This window comes from Girardinichthys multiradiatus, chromosome 1, assembly GCF_021462225.1.
Source record: "Girardinichthys multiradiatus isolate DD_20200921_A chromosome 1, DD_fGirMul_XY1, whole genome shotgun sequence".
NCBI classification, from domain to species: domain Eukaryota; kingdom Metazoa; phylum Chordata; class Actinopteri; order Cyprinodontiformes; family Goodeidae; genus Girardinichthys; species Girardinichthys multiradiatus.
In genome coordinates this window covers 44,140,862-44,158,913 of record NC_061794.1, presented here as the reverse complement: position 1 = coordinate 44,158,913, position 18,052 = coordinate 44,140,862, and the positions used below count along the sequence as shown (strand labels likewise).

Below are 18,052 nucleotides of genomic sequence, written 5' to 3'. Positions count from 1 at the left end.
ATGGGCATGCATCACAAGGTGTGGACGGGCACCGGGCCCTCAGTAGGGCATGCTGACATGAGAGGGGATAAGAGCTGGTCCATATCCACCGGAAACACTGAAGACTCGCAGATATTAGCCAGCACATTTCACTCAGACAATCCTTCAGGGTTTGGCAGAGATTAGGCTTTTTATAAAAGGTGTGGGCAGCTCAGTGACAGTTTATCCTTATTCAGAGCAACCTTAGTTGAAAGGTAGCAAGATAATTTCCCTGTCGTCGTCTCTATCCCCCTATCAGAGTGTACTTGAGCTCTCCTTCTGTCGACTCCACACATTCCTGGATCCATCCCAGCTCAAAGGATTAATGGCCTTTTAAAAAGTAAATCGTAGGGAATACAGAGTAGATTCATTTTACACGTGGCATGTCGATAACATCCACACCTCAGCTGGGATCATATCATTCTGGATGATTAAAGTCAAAGGAAAAAAGGCACCTGTGCATATAAATCCTTTGTGTCTCTGCAGGTTTTTAACCAGCATCAAAGCAAATGTCAGATGCCCTCTACTGCCATCATGTGGTCAAAGGGGGTAATAGTCAGCGGTTTGCCATGTTTCCAGTTTTAAAATCCCATTTTATGACACTTGGAAAAAATTTGCAAAATTGTGGATGGATGTATTTTTTTAAGTTATGTTATTTGTGGAAAATGACGTAAAAATACAAAGCTCATAGTTTCCAACCCAATAATAATAATCTAAAAATATTACTTGTACTTTTAGTGTTATTCTGTGGAGATTCAATACAATTATTCCATAAAAACACTACAGGAAATACCAGAGAAATGACAGCTGCTTTGAAACGTTTGCAGTCTCCAAACTGAGGAGAGATGCAGCATCTGATGAAGGTCAAAACTGGTATTTTCTTTTATTATTTCTATATTTTAAAACATCATTTGTTTATAATTTCAGCAAAAGTTAAGAGCCAGTGTGGAAGGTCCAAAGAGACCCCTGTGGCCCTGGAGCTGCAGGTCCCAGAGACAGACGAACACCGAGTAGTGGGAAACTGTGAACGGGAGGAAGAAGTGTTTGTGTATGTGGTTTTTTTTTTACACATTAAGACTTAAAAGAGTGGCGTATATTTGTATCCCACCAACATTTACAACAACACCCCTACATAAAGTCCACCGGTGTGTAATTTAACTTCAGTATAAATCCAGGGGTTCTGTTTCAGGCCTCAGAGGTTTGTTAGAGAACGTTGGAGAACAAACAACTTCATGAAGACCAAGGAACACAGCAGACGGGTCAGGGAGGATGTTCTAGAGGGGTTTAAAGCAGGGAGAGGTTCCAACCAGTATCTAAAGCTTGAAACGTCTCAGAGCTCTGTTCAATCCAGGCATCTATGTTAGCTGAAAATCTCCAAGATGATCAACATCCACAAAAATCAGACTTTAAGCTTTGTTCCAATAAAATATAGAAATAAACAAATAAAAGCAATTCATATTATTTTTGCCTTTGAATGTCTTTGAACATGGTTATTTTGCTCTACTTACCTAAAGGTTCTGGACACCACTGGGTTAGACATACATATTAGAATGGCCCAGTCAAAGTCCAGACCTAAATCTATGGACTTAAGCTGCTCTCCATCCAAATGGATTGAGCTTCAGCTGTTTTATTAAGAGTTGTCTGTACTTGTGCTAATTCACGCCACAGGTTTGAGAATTTTTCACTTTACAACTCGACGCTGTGTTGGTCGATCACATTAAATCCTAATAAAACGCATTAAAGTCTGGAGCTAGAATGTGGCGATATGCGAATAAGCTCCGGGGCTGTGAACAGAGAAAACAAAGGAACTCGGTTTCCAATTTGAAGTTTTATTATTTGGAAAATTAAGTCTCAAAAATTCATACATTTCATTAACAATTGCACACAAATTCAAAGTGAATACAGGTAATATATGGCGTTGAGATCTGTCTGAATGTTTACACCAACGAGAAACCCAAACCAGCAGCAAGAAATCCACATCAGCAAAGAAGACGGGTTCAAGTAAGACGTTTCATTACAGCTTGTTAGTCCTTGAAGTTAAAATCAGTTCATAAGAGAAAAATAAAAATTATCCGTCAACAGGAAATGTCAAATTATATCAACATCTGCTTAATGTGCACTAATCTTAAATAGATTCCAAAAATATTTAACAAGCATTATTGTATATTTTTACAAAGCGAGTAACACTGATGAATACAAAGACTGATGGCAACAGAAACAAACTGAACTCTAATAAAGAGTTGTTGTTGTTCTCGAAGGTTTTAAAATTGCAACAAGAAGCACATTATCACAATTAACACAATAAAAGGAAAAAAACGGATTTTCAAAAAGCCGCTTTGGCTAAAATTCTTTTTTCTTTCTTCTCCTGAAACAAACACATTAAAACGCTTCACTGTGGGATTTCCTACAGTTGCAGAGAAGGTCACGGCCCGTACCAGAATGCTCTTCTCTACTACCAGGATCTAAACTACACATCATCACTGTGCCACACAGAGGAACGGGTCAAACACAGGGAAGCATGGTCGACTACTTCTGCAAATTTCTGAGCTACAGGATTTTAAATAAGAATATGTACAACATCAAGGCTGCAGTCTGTGGCATGTGAATGTCGCTGACTGATAAGTTAGCTGGCTCAGTTACAGTTCACAAACACCTGAAACTAACTGAATGACTAGCAACGGTTACCTAAAATCTATCTTCTAAACTCCCAACATCTGCAACGAGTGGGGAGCAAAAATAATTACACATGGTTCAAGGACCACTTTACACCACCACTCCAATACAGGGCCTTGTTTCTCCTCATCACAACGGACAGGTTAGGTGCATATCACTGACAGCAGTGAGCAGAGGGGAACATTAGCCGTTACATGGTGGCACTAAACTAGAGACAAGAGGAACATTTCAAGGTGCATACAGGTTATTAGTTCTAGAGTCATTGGTTGGTGTGTGGGAGGAGATTTTTATCTGGGTGCACATGCAGAAATCTCTCATGACCTCTTATTAGCAGATTGCATTCAGAACCTCTGGGACTCAAATCAAGGCTGAACCAGTAGAACTCACCAGTGTCACCAGTCATCCGTTCATGCACGAGTCTCCAGGTCTGAGAAGGTTGTTGTAGTTTCTGAGTCTCCAGTACGGTTGTACATTTTGTTTCTCAGTGTCGGCCAGGTGCTGAGTGCGCTCATCCGTTGTGCGTGTGTGTTGTTGTGGATGCTGTGGCTTTAAATGTCTGCCTCTGGGTGTGTGTGTGGTAATCTGTGTTGTACCAGGGTGTCTGAAGAAAGGACGCGTGGAACAGACTATAGGAAAGCACTCGGGTTTGCTCGTGGATCCTTCTGGTTCCTGTAGCGCACAGCGAGCCACACTCCCAGGATCTGTGATCAAACATCGGACGTTTTAATGCTCTGAGATGAAGCGCTCATCAGCAGGAGGAACAATAAATCAGGAGGTCCATGCTGGACGACCGGCAGGTACAGAACGTTTTAGCAGAAATACAAAAGTTCACTATGAATTTATGACGGATGGATGGATAAAAGAAGTCTGGAGATACAAATATTCTTCCATGCTTATCCAGACATTAAAAATAGTTCAGATCAAATTCCAGACTTTTCCTGACTGGCATTCCCTAAAAGCCTATTGAAGGAAACAAAGGTAATCATCTGACCCATTTGTCTAATAATAATTTCTTCTTCATTAAATACAAGACCAGATCTACTTGTTGAATATCAAATACACAATGATAATACGTACTATACTGTGGCTAAACCGTCAAATTTCCTCATTTCTTTTACCTCTCAGCCAAACTGTAGCTTTCAGAAAACCAGAACAATTGCGATGGCAACAGTTTGGCGTCTCTCGCTACCAGGATCTGCTCCAGAAGGCGGTGTTCTTTAAGGTCTCTTCCTTGTTAAATCTCAACCACTCCTGGATTCAAGGCCATTTTCAATCTTAAACTAATCACTTGTCTAATAATTCAGCATTTCTAGGCCGCCATGCTCCCGCTCAGCTGATACCTAAACCCTGAAGAGAGGCTATTCCAGTGAGGCGCCGGGTTATGAGTGATGCATTTACGAACACATGGTAGAAACTAATCTTCAAGCAAATTAGATGACAATGGCTAAAGACTCTAGAGATAATTCAGACTCTGTAGAAAAAATATTGTCCTTTATACATTCAATATGTTTATTGTACATTCAGTATAATGATCTCTAAAACCAACTATAGAAGACTAAGAAGAAGCAGAAAATACCACAAAAAAAAGCAATTTAGGAGATTATTCACAATTTAAAAAAATATCTTGGAACAAAACTGGAAACGCCTGTTTTAACATAAACTCACGTAATCCTTTGAGGTACATTTACAGCGTTGCACTTTTTCCACAACCAGTTATGTTACAGCATTTTTCCAAATGTAGGGATGGTATTGGTCTCGTGATGAGTGGTGCGTGGTCTCCTCCAAACATAACGCCTGGCATTCACACCAAGGAGTTCAATCTTTGTCCTTCAGGTGTCTTTTATTAGAGGAATGGCATTCTTCTGGCCACTCTACCATCCAGGCCTGATTGGTGGATTGCTGCAGAGATAATTGTCCTTCTGGAAGGTCTCCTCTCTCCACAAAGGAATGCTGGAGCTCTGACAGAGTGACCATAGGGTTCTTGGTCTCCCCCTTTACTGAGGCCCTTCTCCGCCGATCGCGCAGTTTAGACGGCCGGCCGGCTCCAGACACTCAGTGGAAACGGTAGGCATCTCAGCTCCATTTTGAGCTTCATGGGAAACGCTGTGAATACTTATGTAAAAGGGATTTCTTAGTTTTCTATTCGTAATAAATTTGCAACAATCTCAAGCAAACATCTTTGACATTTGTCATAATGGGGAATTGTGTGTAGAAGTTTGAGCAAGGGGATTAATTTGATACCATTTGGAATAAAGCTGGAACATAACTAAATGTGGAAAAATGCAGCGCTGTGAATACTTGCTGGATGCACTGTAGGCAGGAAGCAAACTCATCACATTATTTTACAGTCATTGCAGGAAAAAAAACCATCTTAGAGCTAATAGTAGGCCAAGATGCAGGTACACATCTATTCATCCAATTACATACATCAATGCAGATACGGTGTAACCTTAAACAGCATCCACCGTGTGTTTGGGAATTAGATTCTCACCTCTGAGAAGCTGAAGAAGAGCCCGACGCCTCCAAGGATCTTCAGAGCCTCTGTTGCATGATTCAGCATCTTATCCCCACAGGTCGAACAGTCACCTTGCTTTTTGCATGGCTGGAGTGGAAAAAAAAAAAGCCGGAAAAGGAACAAAATAATCCATATATAGTTTTCCTGGCAGGATGAGTCGGCATTTTATCAGCTAAGGTGTTATAGCATCTTATTTCTTAATGGTTTAATGAAGCACTTTAACACAAACACACTGGAATTACTCTGTAGAAAGTAAAAAATAAATACTTTGCTCCTGCACTATGAATGGACAGTTTGACACCATTTCAGACTTACAGCACGACAGTTTTCCAAGTCTGCTTCAAACTGTGGCCTGCTGTTAGAGACGTTCAGCAGCCCGCAGCAGTTGAGCTGGCTCTCCAGATCTGTCTTGGTATTATTCTCCAACATCCCCCAGGTGGAGTTGAGAAGAACCACCTGGAAAATGGAAATTTGATAAACAGAATACCCGTTTAGCTTCAGGATTAATTATTACAGGGATAAATCATGTTTTCTATGCATTTAAATCAAACAGGGTGTTAGCTTAACCTGCTGTCCTTGGTTCATTGCCAAGCAGGAACAGGAAACTCCAAATTGGAACAGGAAAACAATGAACAGGATTACCATGTACTGGGAAATAGTTAAAGAAACAATGCAGCCCCAACAAATAACTGACTTACACCTAGCATAACCCTCTGAGTCTGAGTGTTAATGCCAGTCCACAGAAAGGATACAAAGAAAAGCATGACTTGGTGGTGGTGTATTGCTCCGATGAGTCCTACGATGGCGATGAGCAGCAAGAAGACGCCCACTGCTATGACGCCGCCGATGATATGGATGCTCGACACCAAGCCGAAACCCTTCCCCCATGCTGCAACTGCAATGAGCAGGAGCCCAACCAGCTGGAGAGTCAGAAGGAAAGAGGTTAACTCGGTCAGCTTGGAATGATTGGAGCTGAGCACAGAGTCACTCCACGGATTTTCCCAACTTGTCTTACATAAAGCATTTCAGGCTTAATGGAACCTTTTGAATGTTTGTGAAACAGATCGATTAAAACTTTCAGACACGGTGGCAAATATTTCACATGGTGTTCTTTCACAAAAAAGCTGACTTTGTAGTTACATGTTATGCTTCTTTCATTGGTTACTTATCAGTTGCACATATATACAGTACATATGCCCTTCTAATAATAATAATAATAATATGGCAGCGAGTTATTTTTTGCTATAACATTTCTCTATGCATTTAGCTGAAGTTGCATTAAGAACCAGGTTTGCAGCTTTTGTACTCGTCAGGAGTGACTCAGTCGGCTATGAGCATTCCAGTGATTCAGTCGTCAATAACATGTTTGAGTTAAGCACATGTCAGAGTTTTTTAATGCATACAATGTGTTTAAAAGGGACATCCAGCTCGGTACATACTGGTAACATGTGCAGTAGTTACACAAAGACAGATTTATAACAGTCATTTAAAAGTGTTACACAGAACAGCATGCAATATCAGACATGCAGGATTTAAAAATATAGTCTCCAATTAAAATTGGCCAAGTTTCAGTTTCAGTTTATGATATGTATTCAGTTTGGCCTGGAAATAATGCATGTTGAGGCTGCTGGGCTTCAGCATTTCTTTTTATTTACAGTCTTTTTAACAAAATCCTTTCATGGCATGATATAACATTTATAACATAACATTTTCACTGGTAGTTTGCTTTTAAAATCAAAATAGGGAAGCTTTGAATCACACAACATTCTAAAACGTAATTACAGTCAAGCAGTGGGATTTACAGTGTGTCTGAATTTTGTGTATTAAATGCTTAATAACATAATAATATTTTGGCAAACATTTTTTCAAGAAGTCATTTACCAAAACCAACTGATTTGACACATCAGCACACTCTTTTCTGGCCTAAAAAATATCTGGAACAGTTCCTCTCATTTCTGCAGACAACTTGTAGAAACGTTGTCACCTTCTTCCTGACAAACTTTCTGTTTTGGGTTGGAACATTTTCCAATGTTTTCATTCAAAGTAAAAGATCCAACATGGCCTAGATATGTGATCTTGGTTTGATTTAAAGGCTTTTAAAAGCAGTTCCCAAAGAAAATCACATATTTAGACATACAAAACTATATGAGTATAATTTGATTAAACATTTCATAAAATGAGAACTGCAAGTCAATTTCTTGGCATTTAACGTAGCTATTCAAAAATGTTGGTTAAAAACGGTTTTAACATGTTTTATTATAATTTGGGGGAAATGGGTAACCCTAAACATTTCAGCATTTAATACACTGCAATTGCCTTAATTGTCAACCTACACATATGATCTTGGTGTAACTTCAAAGTTGCTTTAATGTTCTTTCAGAATAAATCCTTTATGACTGACAATTCCTTTGAAAATGGTGCTAACACACGTAGTATTACCTAGGTAAGTTACTATCAATCAGTATTCAGCTGACATTACAGGTTACAATGAAGGGATGAAAATGATCTAAGAGAGTCATCTTTTAAAATATTGCACCATCTTAAATAAATCTACCCAAACACCGGGGTTATACAACTCCAGTACGTAAGGGTCCGGGTCCTGCCTGTTTTAGATGTGTCCCTGCTCCAACACAGCTGAATTAAGCCTGCTATTGTAATTATGTGATTCGGCTGAACCAGTGGGACATCTAAAACCGGACCCCGGCTCTATACATGACCATGGTAACATTTATTATTGGTCTTTTAAATCAAAATAATTAGCTTTTCCACACACTTCGTTTGAAAATGTTACCAACATACCGATTACCAGTCAATTACACGATTAAAGGTGTTGAAACCAAAGCAGTATATTCATCAAAATGCCATTTTCTTCAGTAATGAACATGGCGTTCAGCTGCATCAAGAACCATTAAAAGCCAGTTGATTGACATTTTTCAACCACTAAAGGTAAACCATTGATCAAAGGTCGTTTTGTTGGACGTTTCATGAAAACATAACCTTCCAAATCAAGCCTTTTTGAATATTCTGGGTCACAGTAAACAGACATCCATCATCTCATAAGCTGCGGCTGTTTAAGGCTTTAGCCTGCATGTATGTTATCGGTATCATTTCAAAGTTAATTTAATGCCCTTTCAGATTAAATCTGAGTGCGTCTTTTTGACATAAAACTCTGTAGAAAATGTAGCTAACAAACTTACTCCTTACTGCGCTTCATTAGCTAAACACAACCCTCCTTTTAGAAAACAAGTCAGGCACATGAGCAGATTAAATCAGGTTTAGACCACACTGTGTGACTGTTAGCACAGTGGAAGTAAAGATAACCAATTTAAACATACGAGCTTCAGACTGTCGCTCAGCCTATGGCCTCGTAGCTAACGGTAGCTTTTATTCGCATAACGGCTAATGCTAACTTGCTAATGTTAGTCGCTACTCTACGTTTCTATCCAGAAACGCAAACTACGCACACACTGGGAGTTTATACTTATACACTAGTAGAATACATACCATTCAATTGTGTAATAGAACCAGAATGCATGTGGTGCAAATTGTTAACATCATCACTACTTTATTTGGCCCCGTTAGCTAAAATAGCTGTTAGCTGCTAGCTAGATTTTGGTTAGCATTACGCCTCTTCATTCAGCGGCTGCTGCATAGCATTGAACCGAAACTTAGCATCTGTATCAACACTCACCATGTAAACAACATTCAGAGAACAGAGGGCGTTTTTCGAACACGTGAAACCGCCACAAACCATGTTAAAAAACACGAATGTTTTCAGATGATCTGAAGAATAATGTCTACTATGCGGCTCTGAGCTGCGCCGACGTCTTCTGGACTCAAACAGCGGGGAGGGCGTGGCTGGTTGCGTCAAACTGACGCATAACGTCAGAGTTTTTTTTAAACCTCCGTCTTCTATGAGGTTTCAAGCGGCCGGGTGCATCAACAAACCCGGGTAACCCCGGCTAACCGCCTCTCTGTATCATTATAATATTATAATTGAAAAGGTTGTCTAAGTCCAGATTTTTTCAACCTTAACTTAACTAACCTTTTCATCACAGTTTTTAAGTCATGTTCTGAAGTCTGTAGGCCTATTTTTGCATGCTGCTTGCTGTCAGAAATCACACAGTTTAGACATAAGTGTTGGTGTTATGTGAAAATTGTTTAACCATTATGGGGTTTTCTATGGCAAACTGTTATGTAAAAGGAGACCCAGGAGATTTGTAAATTCTTCTTTTCATTCGTGATCAGTTTTGCCACTTTCTTTTTGCATCAAACTTTTTTACACAGTCATAAACCAGAAATTTAGATTTGAACCAGTAAAACCGGGGTAACAAATTACATACATTTTATTTGGACAGATTTTAATCAATATATGAGTTGAAGTCATGCACTAGATAAAATACAGCTCAAGGAACAGGCACCAGACCTCCCATGACCCTGCAAGGATAAGCAGGTATAGTCAAAGGATTCAAGAAATGCATTGTGGAGACGTGAAACTTCATCATTCACAAGTCTAATCATAGTTCCTAAATTATACATAATTGATATATTGTGTGGGGTGCACAGTGGTACACTTGGTAACACTGTTACCTTGCAGCAAGAAGGTCCTGGGTTCGACTTTGTTTTTGCATGGAGTTTGCATGTATGGGTTCTCTCCAGGTACTCCGGCTTCCTCCCACAGTCCAAAAACATGACTGTTAGGTTAATTGGTCTCTCTACATTACCCTTAGGTGTGAATGAGTGTGTGCATGGTTGTGTGTTTTTGTTGCCCTGCGATAGACTCGGGACCTGTCCAGGGTGCACCCCACCTCCCGCCCATAGACTGCTGGAGATAGGCACCAGCTTCACCGCAACCCACTATGGAATAAGCGGTAGAAAATGACTGACTGATTAACTGACTGACTGACTGACTGACTGACTGACTGACTGACTGTATTTTGTTTATGCCAAATAGGTCCTCTGTTCTGGTGTCAGTTTCAGACTTGTCTGTTCAAAGAACATTATTCCAGAAGTTCTGTTCTTTATCTATGTTCTCTATGCCAGAATTCAGTGTGGCCCTCATGTTTTTTTTAGCGAGCAAAGTTTGCCTATTTCCCATGAAAGTTAAATTTGTGCGATCTGGGGGATTTTAGTTGCTATGTCCTCTTTCTTTTTTTAAATTTTGTGCTGCACTCACAAAATTAACTCACTACTTATTCACTGCAGCAGCTAGGCTTGGCGTGCAGTGAAGAACACAGTTTTAAACAGGGAAGTGATTTCAGTTCAGCTCAGACCTGCAGAGGAAACTGAGCACATTGTCACGATGTGACTTTTGTGGTCTAGAAAGAGAGAGAGCGAGAGCGACACCCTGAGTTGCCTTCACCTCGTTTTCTGATGTCTCTTTGTTTCAAGTCCGAGTTCTTCATGTGGAACCAGCAGTCAAGAGCTCAAATGGGCTAAAGCATTTATTTGCTTCAGTTCACGACCTATCTGTGCATGAGGATGACCAGCAACAGTAAATCGGTTGTTTCCTCTGCAATAAAAGCAGAGATCAAGAGGTATGAATCCCTCCAGAATGCAATCAACAGGCTCTTCAAGCAGTTTGAAAAGGTGGAGGATCAAAAGCTGCGCTCAGGCCTTAAAGTTTATCTCCACAGCATTCAAGGTGAGCTCATCTTTAATAAGCTCTGTGGGTCTCTGTGACTCACATTTATTGTTTGTGTAGAAAGATATAATTACCTGTATCCCAGCCTGTTGAGGTACATAAAGAGCTGTTCCAACTTTAAAATTCTCCATTTAATTTTATTTCTTAACATAATAACAAGGAACAAATGGCATGGATATATCAACATAGTTACTCTTTTATTCAGCTATCATGGTGTGGTGCAAGGAAACAAGACTGTGTGGGTGATTGATATCTTCCTTTCAGCTTCCTGTCAGTCTCTGTATCACTCGGTTTGTTTTCCTGAGGTTAAGGTGTTCACTTTTGTTCTCATTCCTCCCCGATAGTACAAAAAAACAGCTTTTGGTACCTGTTAAGCAGTGGCATTAGACTTCAGTTGTCCTTTAGACATTGAGAGGCCAATGGCAACATCCTTTAGCAGCCATCGCCATGGCAGTAAGATGAAACCTGCTGTATGGCCTACTTCCTGTCTGCCAATCTGCAACTGCCCTCAAAGCCACTTCCTCTCATACAAGTAGGGCTTTTACTTGAAGCCGATCAGTTTTACATCATATCCTTGCATCGGTACTTCCTACATTTCTTGTTAAAGTGACAAAATGCGAGATAGATGGATTCTTTAGAACTGAATGTCACATTTTCTTTCCGTGGAGCTAACACGAGTGACCTACAGATAAAAGAAATTCTCAAAGCGAAAGTTAAAATTATAAAAACTTAGAGGAAAGCTGAAAAAAATCGCACTTACAGTATTTGTCTGTTTTAACAAATGTGTAATTCATAGATGGAGCTTGATTTTACTGTACGTATATTACTTTAGTACATACATTATACACACTGCATTAAATTTGCAGTTAGTGTTAGTTGCAACGTTTAGTTCTTTATAACTGAAGTGTAAGCAGACCAGTTTACTCCAATGTGGACTTTACATGCTTTAGAAATAAAAATCAAGTCAGCTTGTGAGTAAACCCAGAAAACAGGAGTAAAATACTCCTGCAAGAATACATTGTTGTTTATTTAATTTAAAGATAATTGCACTGCAAGATTTGCTGGCTGAACTTTATTATGAATGTATGCTACATATTTATGCCTTACTTTCAACTTTTATAGCACCTTACAGTTTTGTGAAAAGGTGTTTCAATCCTTACAGATTTCCTCTGTTTTTACGTTTTTGTCAAACCTGGCGTGCAAGATGCATAATGTAGTTTTCAAATAATGAATTTAGACATCCCCTTCTCTGCAGAACTGTTTCAATTCATTCACATTGGAAGGTTTGGAGGATGAATGATCTGTTTAAGTTCATGCCAAAGCATCTTAATCTGATCTCAAAAGCTGATCTTTGACTAGGCCAAAAGCCATTTGAAAGGTGTATTTGCTGGTGTGCTTTGAATCATTTTCCTGCTGCCTAACTCAAGTGCTTGAGATCACAAACTGATGACTGGACATCCCTTTTAGAATTTTCTGCTGGAGAGCAGAATGTATGATTCCCTTAATTACGTCAAGTCATCTAGTTTGTGATGCAGTAAAAAAGCCCCAAACCATTGTACTACCCCACCAAAAGCTACACTGCTGTCTTGTGTAGCCATAGAATACTTTACCAGAAATTTTTAAGGGTCTTCTTTTTCATTAGCAGTGGTTTTGCCCTTGGGTCTCACCCAGGCATATTAATTTTGTCCAGTCTCTTTCTTATTTTTAAATCTTGAACGCGGACCTTAGCTGAGGCATCTGAGTCTGCAGTACTTTGGACATTGTTCTGGGTTTTTGTGATGAGTCTTTGCTGCACTCTTGGAGTAATTTTAGTAGGCCAGCCACTGTGGTGAAGGTTCACCACAGCTCCATATTTTCTCCATTTGTAGATCATGGCTCTCACTGTAGTTTGTAAGAGTAATTAGCCATAGGAATTACTTTGTAATCTTTTAAAAACTAATAGATGTCAATGACTTTGTTTCTTATCTATTCTTGAATTGTTTTAGATTAGGACATGATGTTGCTGTTGGAAATCTTTTAGCCAACTTCATGTCAGGCATGTTCTAAACCAGGGATTTCTTGAATCTACAGGCTTGGGTGTGGCTGTTCAAATGGAAATCAGCTTTTTAACATTTAAAAACAAGAAGGATTTCTTTTCACTTTCAACACCTGAACATCACTTTTTCGTTTCAGACATTACCTTAGAGGAGGGAGACGCTGAGGTCTTTATCAAAGTTTTATCAAAGAAAAATATATGACATAAAAAGTTTCAATTTAAAAGAAAGATGTATCAAGCTGCTTGCACATACAGGTCCTTCTCAAAATATTAGCATATTGTGATAAAGTTCATTATTTTCCATAATGTCAAGATGAAAATTTAACATTCATATATTTTAGATTCATTGCACACCAACTGAAATATTTCAGGTCTTTTATTGTCTTAATATGGATGATTTTGGCATACAGCTCATGAAAACCCAAAATTCCTATCTCACAAAATTAGCATATCATTAAAAGGGTCTCTAAACGAGCTATGAACCTAATCATCTGAATCAACTAGTTAACTCTAAACACCTGCAAAAGATTCCTGAGGCCTTTAAAACTCCCAGCCTGGTTCATCACTCAAAACCCCAATCATGGGTAAGACTGCCGACCTGACTGCTGTCCAGAAGGCCACTATTGACACCCTCAAGCAAGAGGGTAAGACACAGAAAGACATTTCTGAACGAATAGGCTGTTCCCAGAGTGCTGTATCAAGACACCTCAGTGGGAAGTCTGTGGGAAGGAAAAAGTGTGGCAGAAAATGCTGCACAACGAGAAGAGGTGACCGGACCCTGAGGAAGATTGTGGAGAAGGGCCGATTCCAGACCTTGGGGGACCTGCGGAAGCAGTGGACTGAGTCTGGAGTAGAAACATCCAGAGCCACCGTGCACAGGCGTGTGCAGGAAATGGGCTACAGGTGCCGCATTCCCCAGGTCAAGCCACTTTTGAACCAGAAACAGCGGCAGAAGCGCCTGACCGGGGCTACAGAGAAGCAGCACTGGACTGTTGCTCAGTGGTCCAAAGTACTTTTTTCGGATGAAAGCAAATTCTGCATGTCATTCGGAAATCAAGGTGCCAGAGTCTGGAGGAAGACTGGGGAGAAGGAAATGCCAAAATGCCAGAAGTCCAGTGTCAAGTACCCACAGTCAGTGATGGTCTGGGGTGCCGTGTCAGCTGCTGGTGTTGGTCCACTGTGTTTTATCAAGGGCAGGGTCAATGCAGCTAGCTATCAGGAGATTTTGGAGCACTTCATGCTTCCATCTGCTGAAAAGCTTTACGGAGATGAAGATTTCATTTTTCAGCACGACCTGGCACCTGCTCACAGTGCCAAAACCACTGGTAAATGGTTTACTGACCATTGTATCACTGTGCTCAATTGGCCTGCCAACTCTCCTGACCTGAACCCCATAGAGAATCTGTGGGATATTGTGAAGAGAACGTTGAGAGACTCAAGACCCAACACTCTGGATGAGCTAAAGGCCGCTATCGAAGCATCCTGGGCCTCCATAAGACCTCAGCAGTGCCACAGGCTGATTGCCTCCATGCCACGCCGCATTGAAGCAGTCATTTCTGCCAAAGTATTCCCGACCAAGTATTGAGTGCATAACTGTACATGATTATTTGAAGGTTGACGTTTTTTGTATTAAAAACACTTTTCTTTTATTGGTCGGATGAAATATGCTAATTTTGTGAGATAGGAATTTTGGGTTTTCATGAGCTGTATGCCAAAATCATCCGTATTAAGACAATAAAAGACCTGAAATATTTCAGTTAGTGTGCAATGAATCTAAAATATATGAATGTTAAATTTTCATCATGACATTATGGAAAATAATGAACTTTATCACAATATGCTAATATTTTGAGAAGGACCTGTACATGAAAGTGAACATAACTAAAATTCACAGAACAATAAATGAGGAGATGTTATTAGGGCAAGATGATGTAATGTTGCACTCAGCGACAACTTTGTAAATCATTTTAACACATTAGTGAGAGGGCCAGTGCACTCCCTCAAATTTTGTATTTCTAAACAGTTTTATTCATTTTTGTGACCACAGGAGTTTCCTGCTGGCCTTTCATAATAATGTGTGTTGTTGACTATGCTGTCACCTTTTATTTATGGCCAAAATTTATCCAAAGGAATCTTCATTTTCTTTAGAATGGGGAATTTATATTGGTGTTGCCTTTTTGTTTGCTAGTGCCAATCTTTTAATGCAGTGACTGTAACTGCATGCTATAGGTGGTCGATTCAATTCAAAACTATTATGGGCGATAGTAAAGTTTTATGTTAACCAACATTATTTGAAAAATCCTACTATATCTGCAGGTGATTCTGTGGATCCTAAAAAGGACACACTGGAGCAGTGTTTTAACTTCAAAATGTAATGTAGCAGTAAAAAACTGAACAAATGATCATTTAGTACTTGACACAATGTAACATAGAGCAATATTAGCACTGCAGTGGTCAAATAGTAATAACAAGAATATCAAAAGCCTTTCCAAAGCATGGAAACAGAAGTAAGCTGAGATATTTTGTGGGAAACATTTCAGATGCTCTTCCAACTGTAGATTAAAGTTGTTTTTTTTTTTGGATTCCTAGGCCCAATGAAAAATTCAACAATTTAGTCCAATCACTGAGAGCAACACAATACATACAGAAACTCCATCATGCAAAGGAGAAGTCAAGACCCCCATCAAGAAGTATATTCATATAGCATGGCAGGAATACTGGAACACTATTGATAATGTAAAGCCCTTTTTAATATACAAAATTTAGTTGGTAGAAGTCAAGCACTGGGTAAAGATTATTAACTAAGGATAGGACATACAGGACTAAACAACACCTTATATAATAGGAAAACATCAACCTGGGTTTTGTTCTTACTGCAAATAACCCAACGCAATGTAACAGACAGAATAAAAAGCACAGCTATACTAAAACCGATGAATAAAGAAAAGCATGACATTTCTTTAAATTATTTCTTGGGAAAGATCTCACTAACAATGTAGAGTTTACATGTTTACTCCTCTTTAAATGCAGGTTTTGTCACAATTTTTGGTTTGGCTCTGTTCTTGTTCCAATTTTTATGTTTTGGAGGTATTTTCTCTTTCCTCAGTTAGGTAGTTATTATCCATCTGTTCCTCAGTTCATGTCCCAACACTGCTGCAGTGCATTCATTATACAGGTCCTTCTCAAAATATTAGCATATTGTGATAAAGTTCATTATTTTCCATAATGTCATGATGAAAATTTAACATTCATATATTTTAGATTCATTGCACACTAACTGAAATATTTCAGGTCTTTTATTGTCTTAATACGGATGATTTTGGCATACAGCTCATGAAAACCCAAAATTCCTATCTCACAAAATTAGCATATCATTAAAAGGGTCTCTAAACGAGCTAAGAACCTAATCATCTGAATCAAGGAGTTAACTCTAAACACCTGCAAAAGATTCCTGAGGCCTTTAAAACTCCCAGCCTGGTTCATCACTCAAAACCCCAATCATGGGTAAGACTGCCGACCTGACTGCTGTCCAGAAGGCCACTATTGACACCCTCAAGCAAGAGGGTAAGACACAGAAAGAAATTTCTGAACGAATAGGCTGTTCCCAGAGTGCTGTATCAAGGCACCTCAGTGGGAAGTCTGTGGGAAGGAAAAAGTGTGGCAGAAAACGCTGCACAATGAGAAGAGGTGACCGGACCCTGAGGAAGATTCTGGAGAAGGGCCGATTCCAGACCTTGGGGGACCTGCAGAAGCAGTGGACTGAGTCTGGAGTAGAAACATCCAGAGCCACCGTGCACAGGCGTGTGCAGGAAATGGGCTACAGGTGCCTCATTCCCCAGGTCAAGCCACTTTTGAACCAGAAGCAGCGGCAGAAGCGCCTGACCGGGGCTACAGAGAAGCAGCACTGGACTGTTGCTCAGTGGTCCAAAGTACTTTTTTCGGATGAAAGCAAATTCTGCATGTCATTCTGAAATCAAGGTGCCAGAGTCTGGAGGAAGACTGGGGAGAAGGAAATGCCAAAATGCCAGAAATCCAGTGTCAAGTACCCACAGTCAGTGATGGTCTGGGGTGCCGTGTCAGCTGCTGGTGTTGGTCCACTGTGTTTTATCAAGGGCAGGGTCAATGCAGCTAGCTATCAGGAGATTTTGGAGCACTTCATGCTTCCATCTGCTGAAAAGCTTTATGGAGATGAAGATTTCATTTTTCAGCACCACCTGGCACCTGCTCACAGTGTCAAAACCACTGGTAAATGGTTTACTGACCATGGTATCACTGTGCTCAATTGGCCTGCCAACTCTCCTGACCTGAACCCCATAGAGAATCTGTGGGATATTGTGAAGAGAACGTTGAGAGACTCAAGACCCAACAGTCTGGATGAACTAAAGGCCGCTATCGAAGCATCCTGGGCCTCCATGCCACGCCTCCATGTGGCGTGGCATGGAGGCTGATTGCCTCCATGCCACGCCACATTGAAGCAGTCATTTCTGCCAAAGGATTCCTGACCAAGTATTGAGTGCATAACTGTACATGATTATTTGAAGGTTGACGTTTTTTGTATTAAAAACACTTTTCTTTTATTGGTCGGATGAAATATGCTAATTTTGTGAGATAGGAATTTTGGGTTTTCATGAGCTGTATGCCAAAATCATCCGTATTAAGACAATAAAAGACCTGAAATATTTCAGTTAGTGTGCAATGAATCTAAAATATATGAATGTTAAATTTTCATCATGACATTATGGAAAATAATGAACTTTATCACAATATGCTAATATTTTGAGAAGGACCTGTACCTATAATCATCTACCCAGCATTTAAATACTTCTTTGTTCAACCAATTCCTTGCCAGATTCTCCTGTTGGTTATCCGTTCTCATTCCTGTTTTAACTCTGTTGTCCTGTTGTTTCAGCTCTCAGTTGCTCGTCTTGTGTTTCTCATCGTTTTTGATGTCTGCTTCTTGTTTTCCACTGGTGCTTTCAAGTTTGTTGGTTTTATTTTTAATAAATCACCCTCATCATGATATTACAATCCTCCTGGCTTCACGAAGATAAATTTGCACAACCGCAATGATTCATGAGAAGATTATGGAAGAGAAATATTACAACCTCAGGTTTAAAAGAAATATCAAACTTTGTCCATATACATTAAATGCACCAAACTAAAATAA

The 18,052-nt window shown here is 39.7% G+C and overlaps 2 protein-coding genes across 3 annotated transcripts in view; one reads left to right on the top strand and one right to left on the bottom strand.

Moving 5' to 3' along the window:
- Positions 1-1,831: 1,831 nt before the first annotated feature.
- Positions 1,832-9,073, bottom strand: tspan31 (tetraspanin 31). The gene is made up of 6 exons (XM_047379053.1): positions 8,898-9,073; positions 5,959-6,126; positions 5,774-5,854; positions 5,522-5,662; positions 5,183-5,293; positions 1,832-3,392 (listed from the first exon to the last, which is right to left on the bottom strand). Exons 1-6 carry the CDS (start codon positions 8,958-8,960, stop codon positions 3,318-3,320), a joined length of 639 nt encoding a protein of 212 aa, XP_047235009.1. The 5' UTR covers positions 8,961-9,073; the 3' UTR covers positions 1,832-3,317.
- Positions 9,074-10,537: 1,464 nt separating this feature from the next.
- agap2 (ArfGAP with GTPase domain, ankyrin repeat and PH domain 2) overlaps positions 10,538-18,052 on the top strand; it is a 49,062-nt gene continuing 41,547 nt past the window's right edge. The window contains exon 1 of one of the 2 annotated variants that reach the window (XM_047369124.1): positions 10,538-10,850. In XM_047369124.1, the coding sequence (XP_047225080.1) occupies positions 10,682-10,850 (169 nt within the window). In that variant the 5' untranslated portion in view covers positions 10,538-10,681. The remainder of the gene's footprint in view (positions 10,851-18,052) is intronic. The other variant, XM_047369117.1, reaches the window with a different exon arrangement.

What these genes read in the sequence shown, in the direction of transcription:
- tspan31 (XM_047379053.1), bottom strand. Translation starts at nt 8,960, where the DNA reads ATGGTTTGTGGCGGTTTCACGTGTTCGAAAAACGCCCTCTGTTCTCTG. An exon ending in CAATGAACCAAGGACAGCAG is followed by an intron (nt 5,663 to 5,773) that starts GTTAAGCTAACA and finishes TCCATTTTCCAG; the next exon opens with GTGGTTCTTCTCAACTCCAC. An exon ending in TCTTCTTCAGCTTCTCAGAG is followed by an intron (nt 3,393 to 5,182) that starts GTGAGAATCTAA and finishes GTTTGATCACAG; the next exon opens with ATCCTGGGAGTGTGGCTCGC.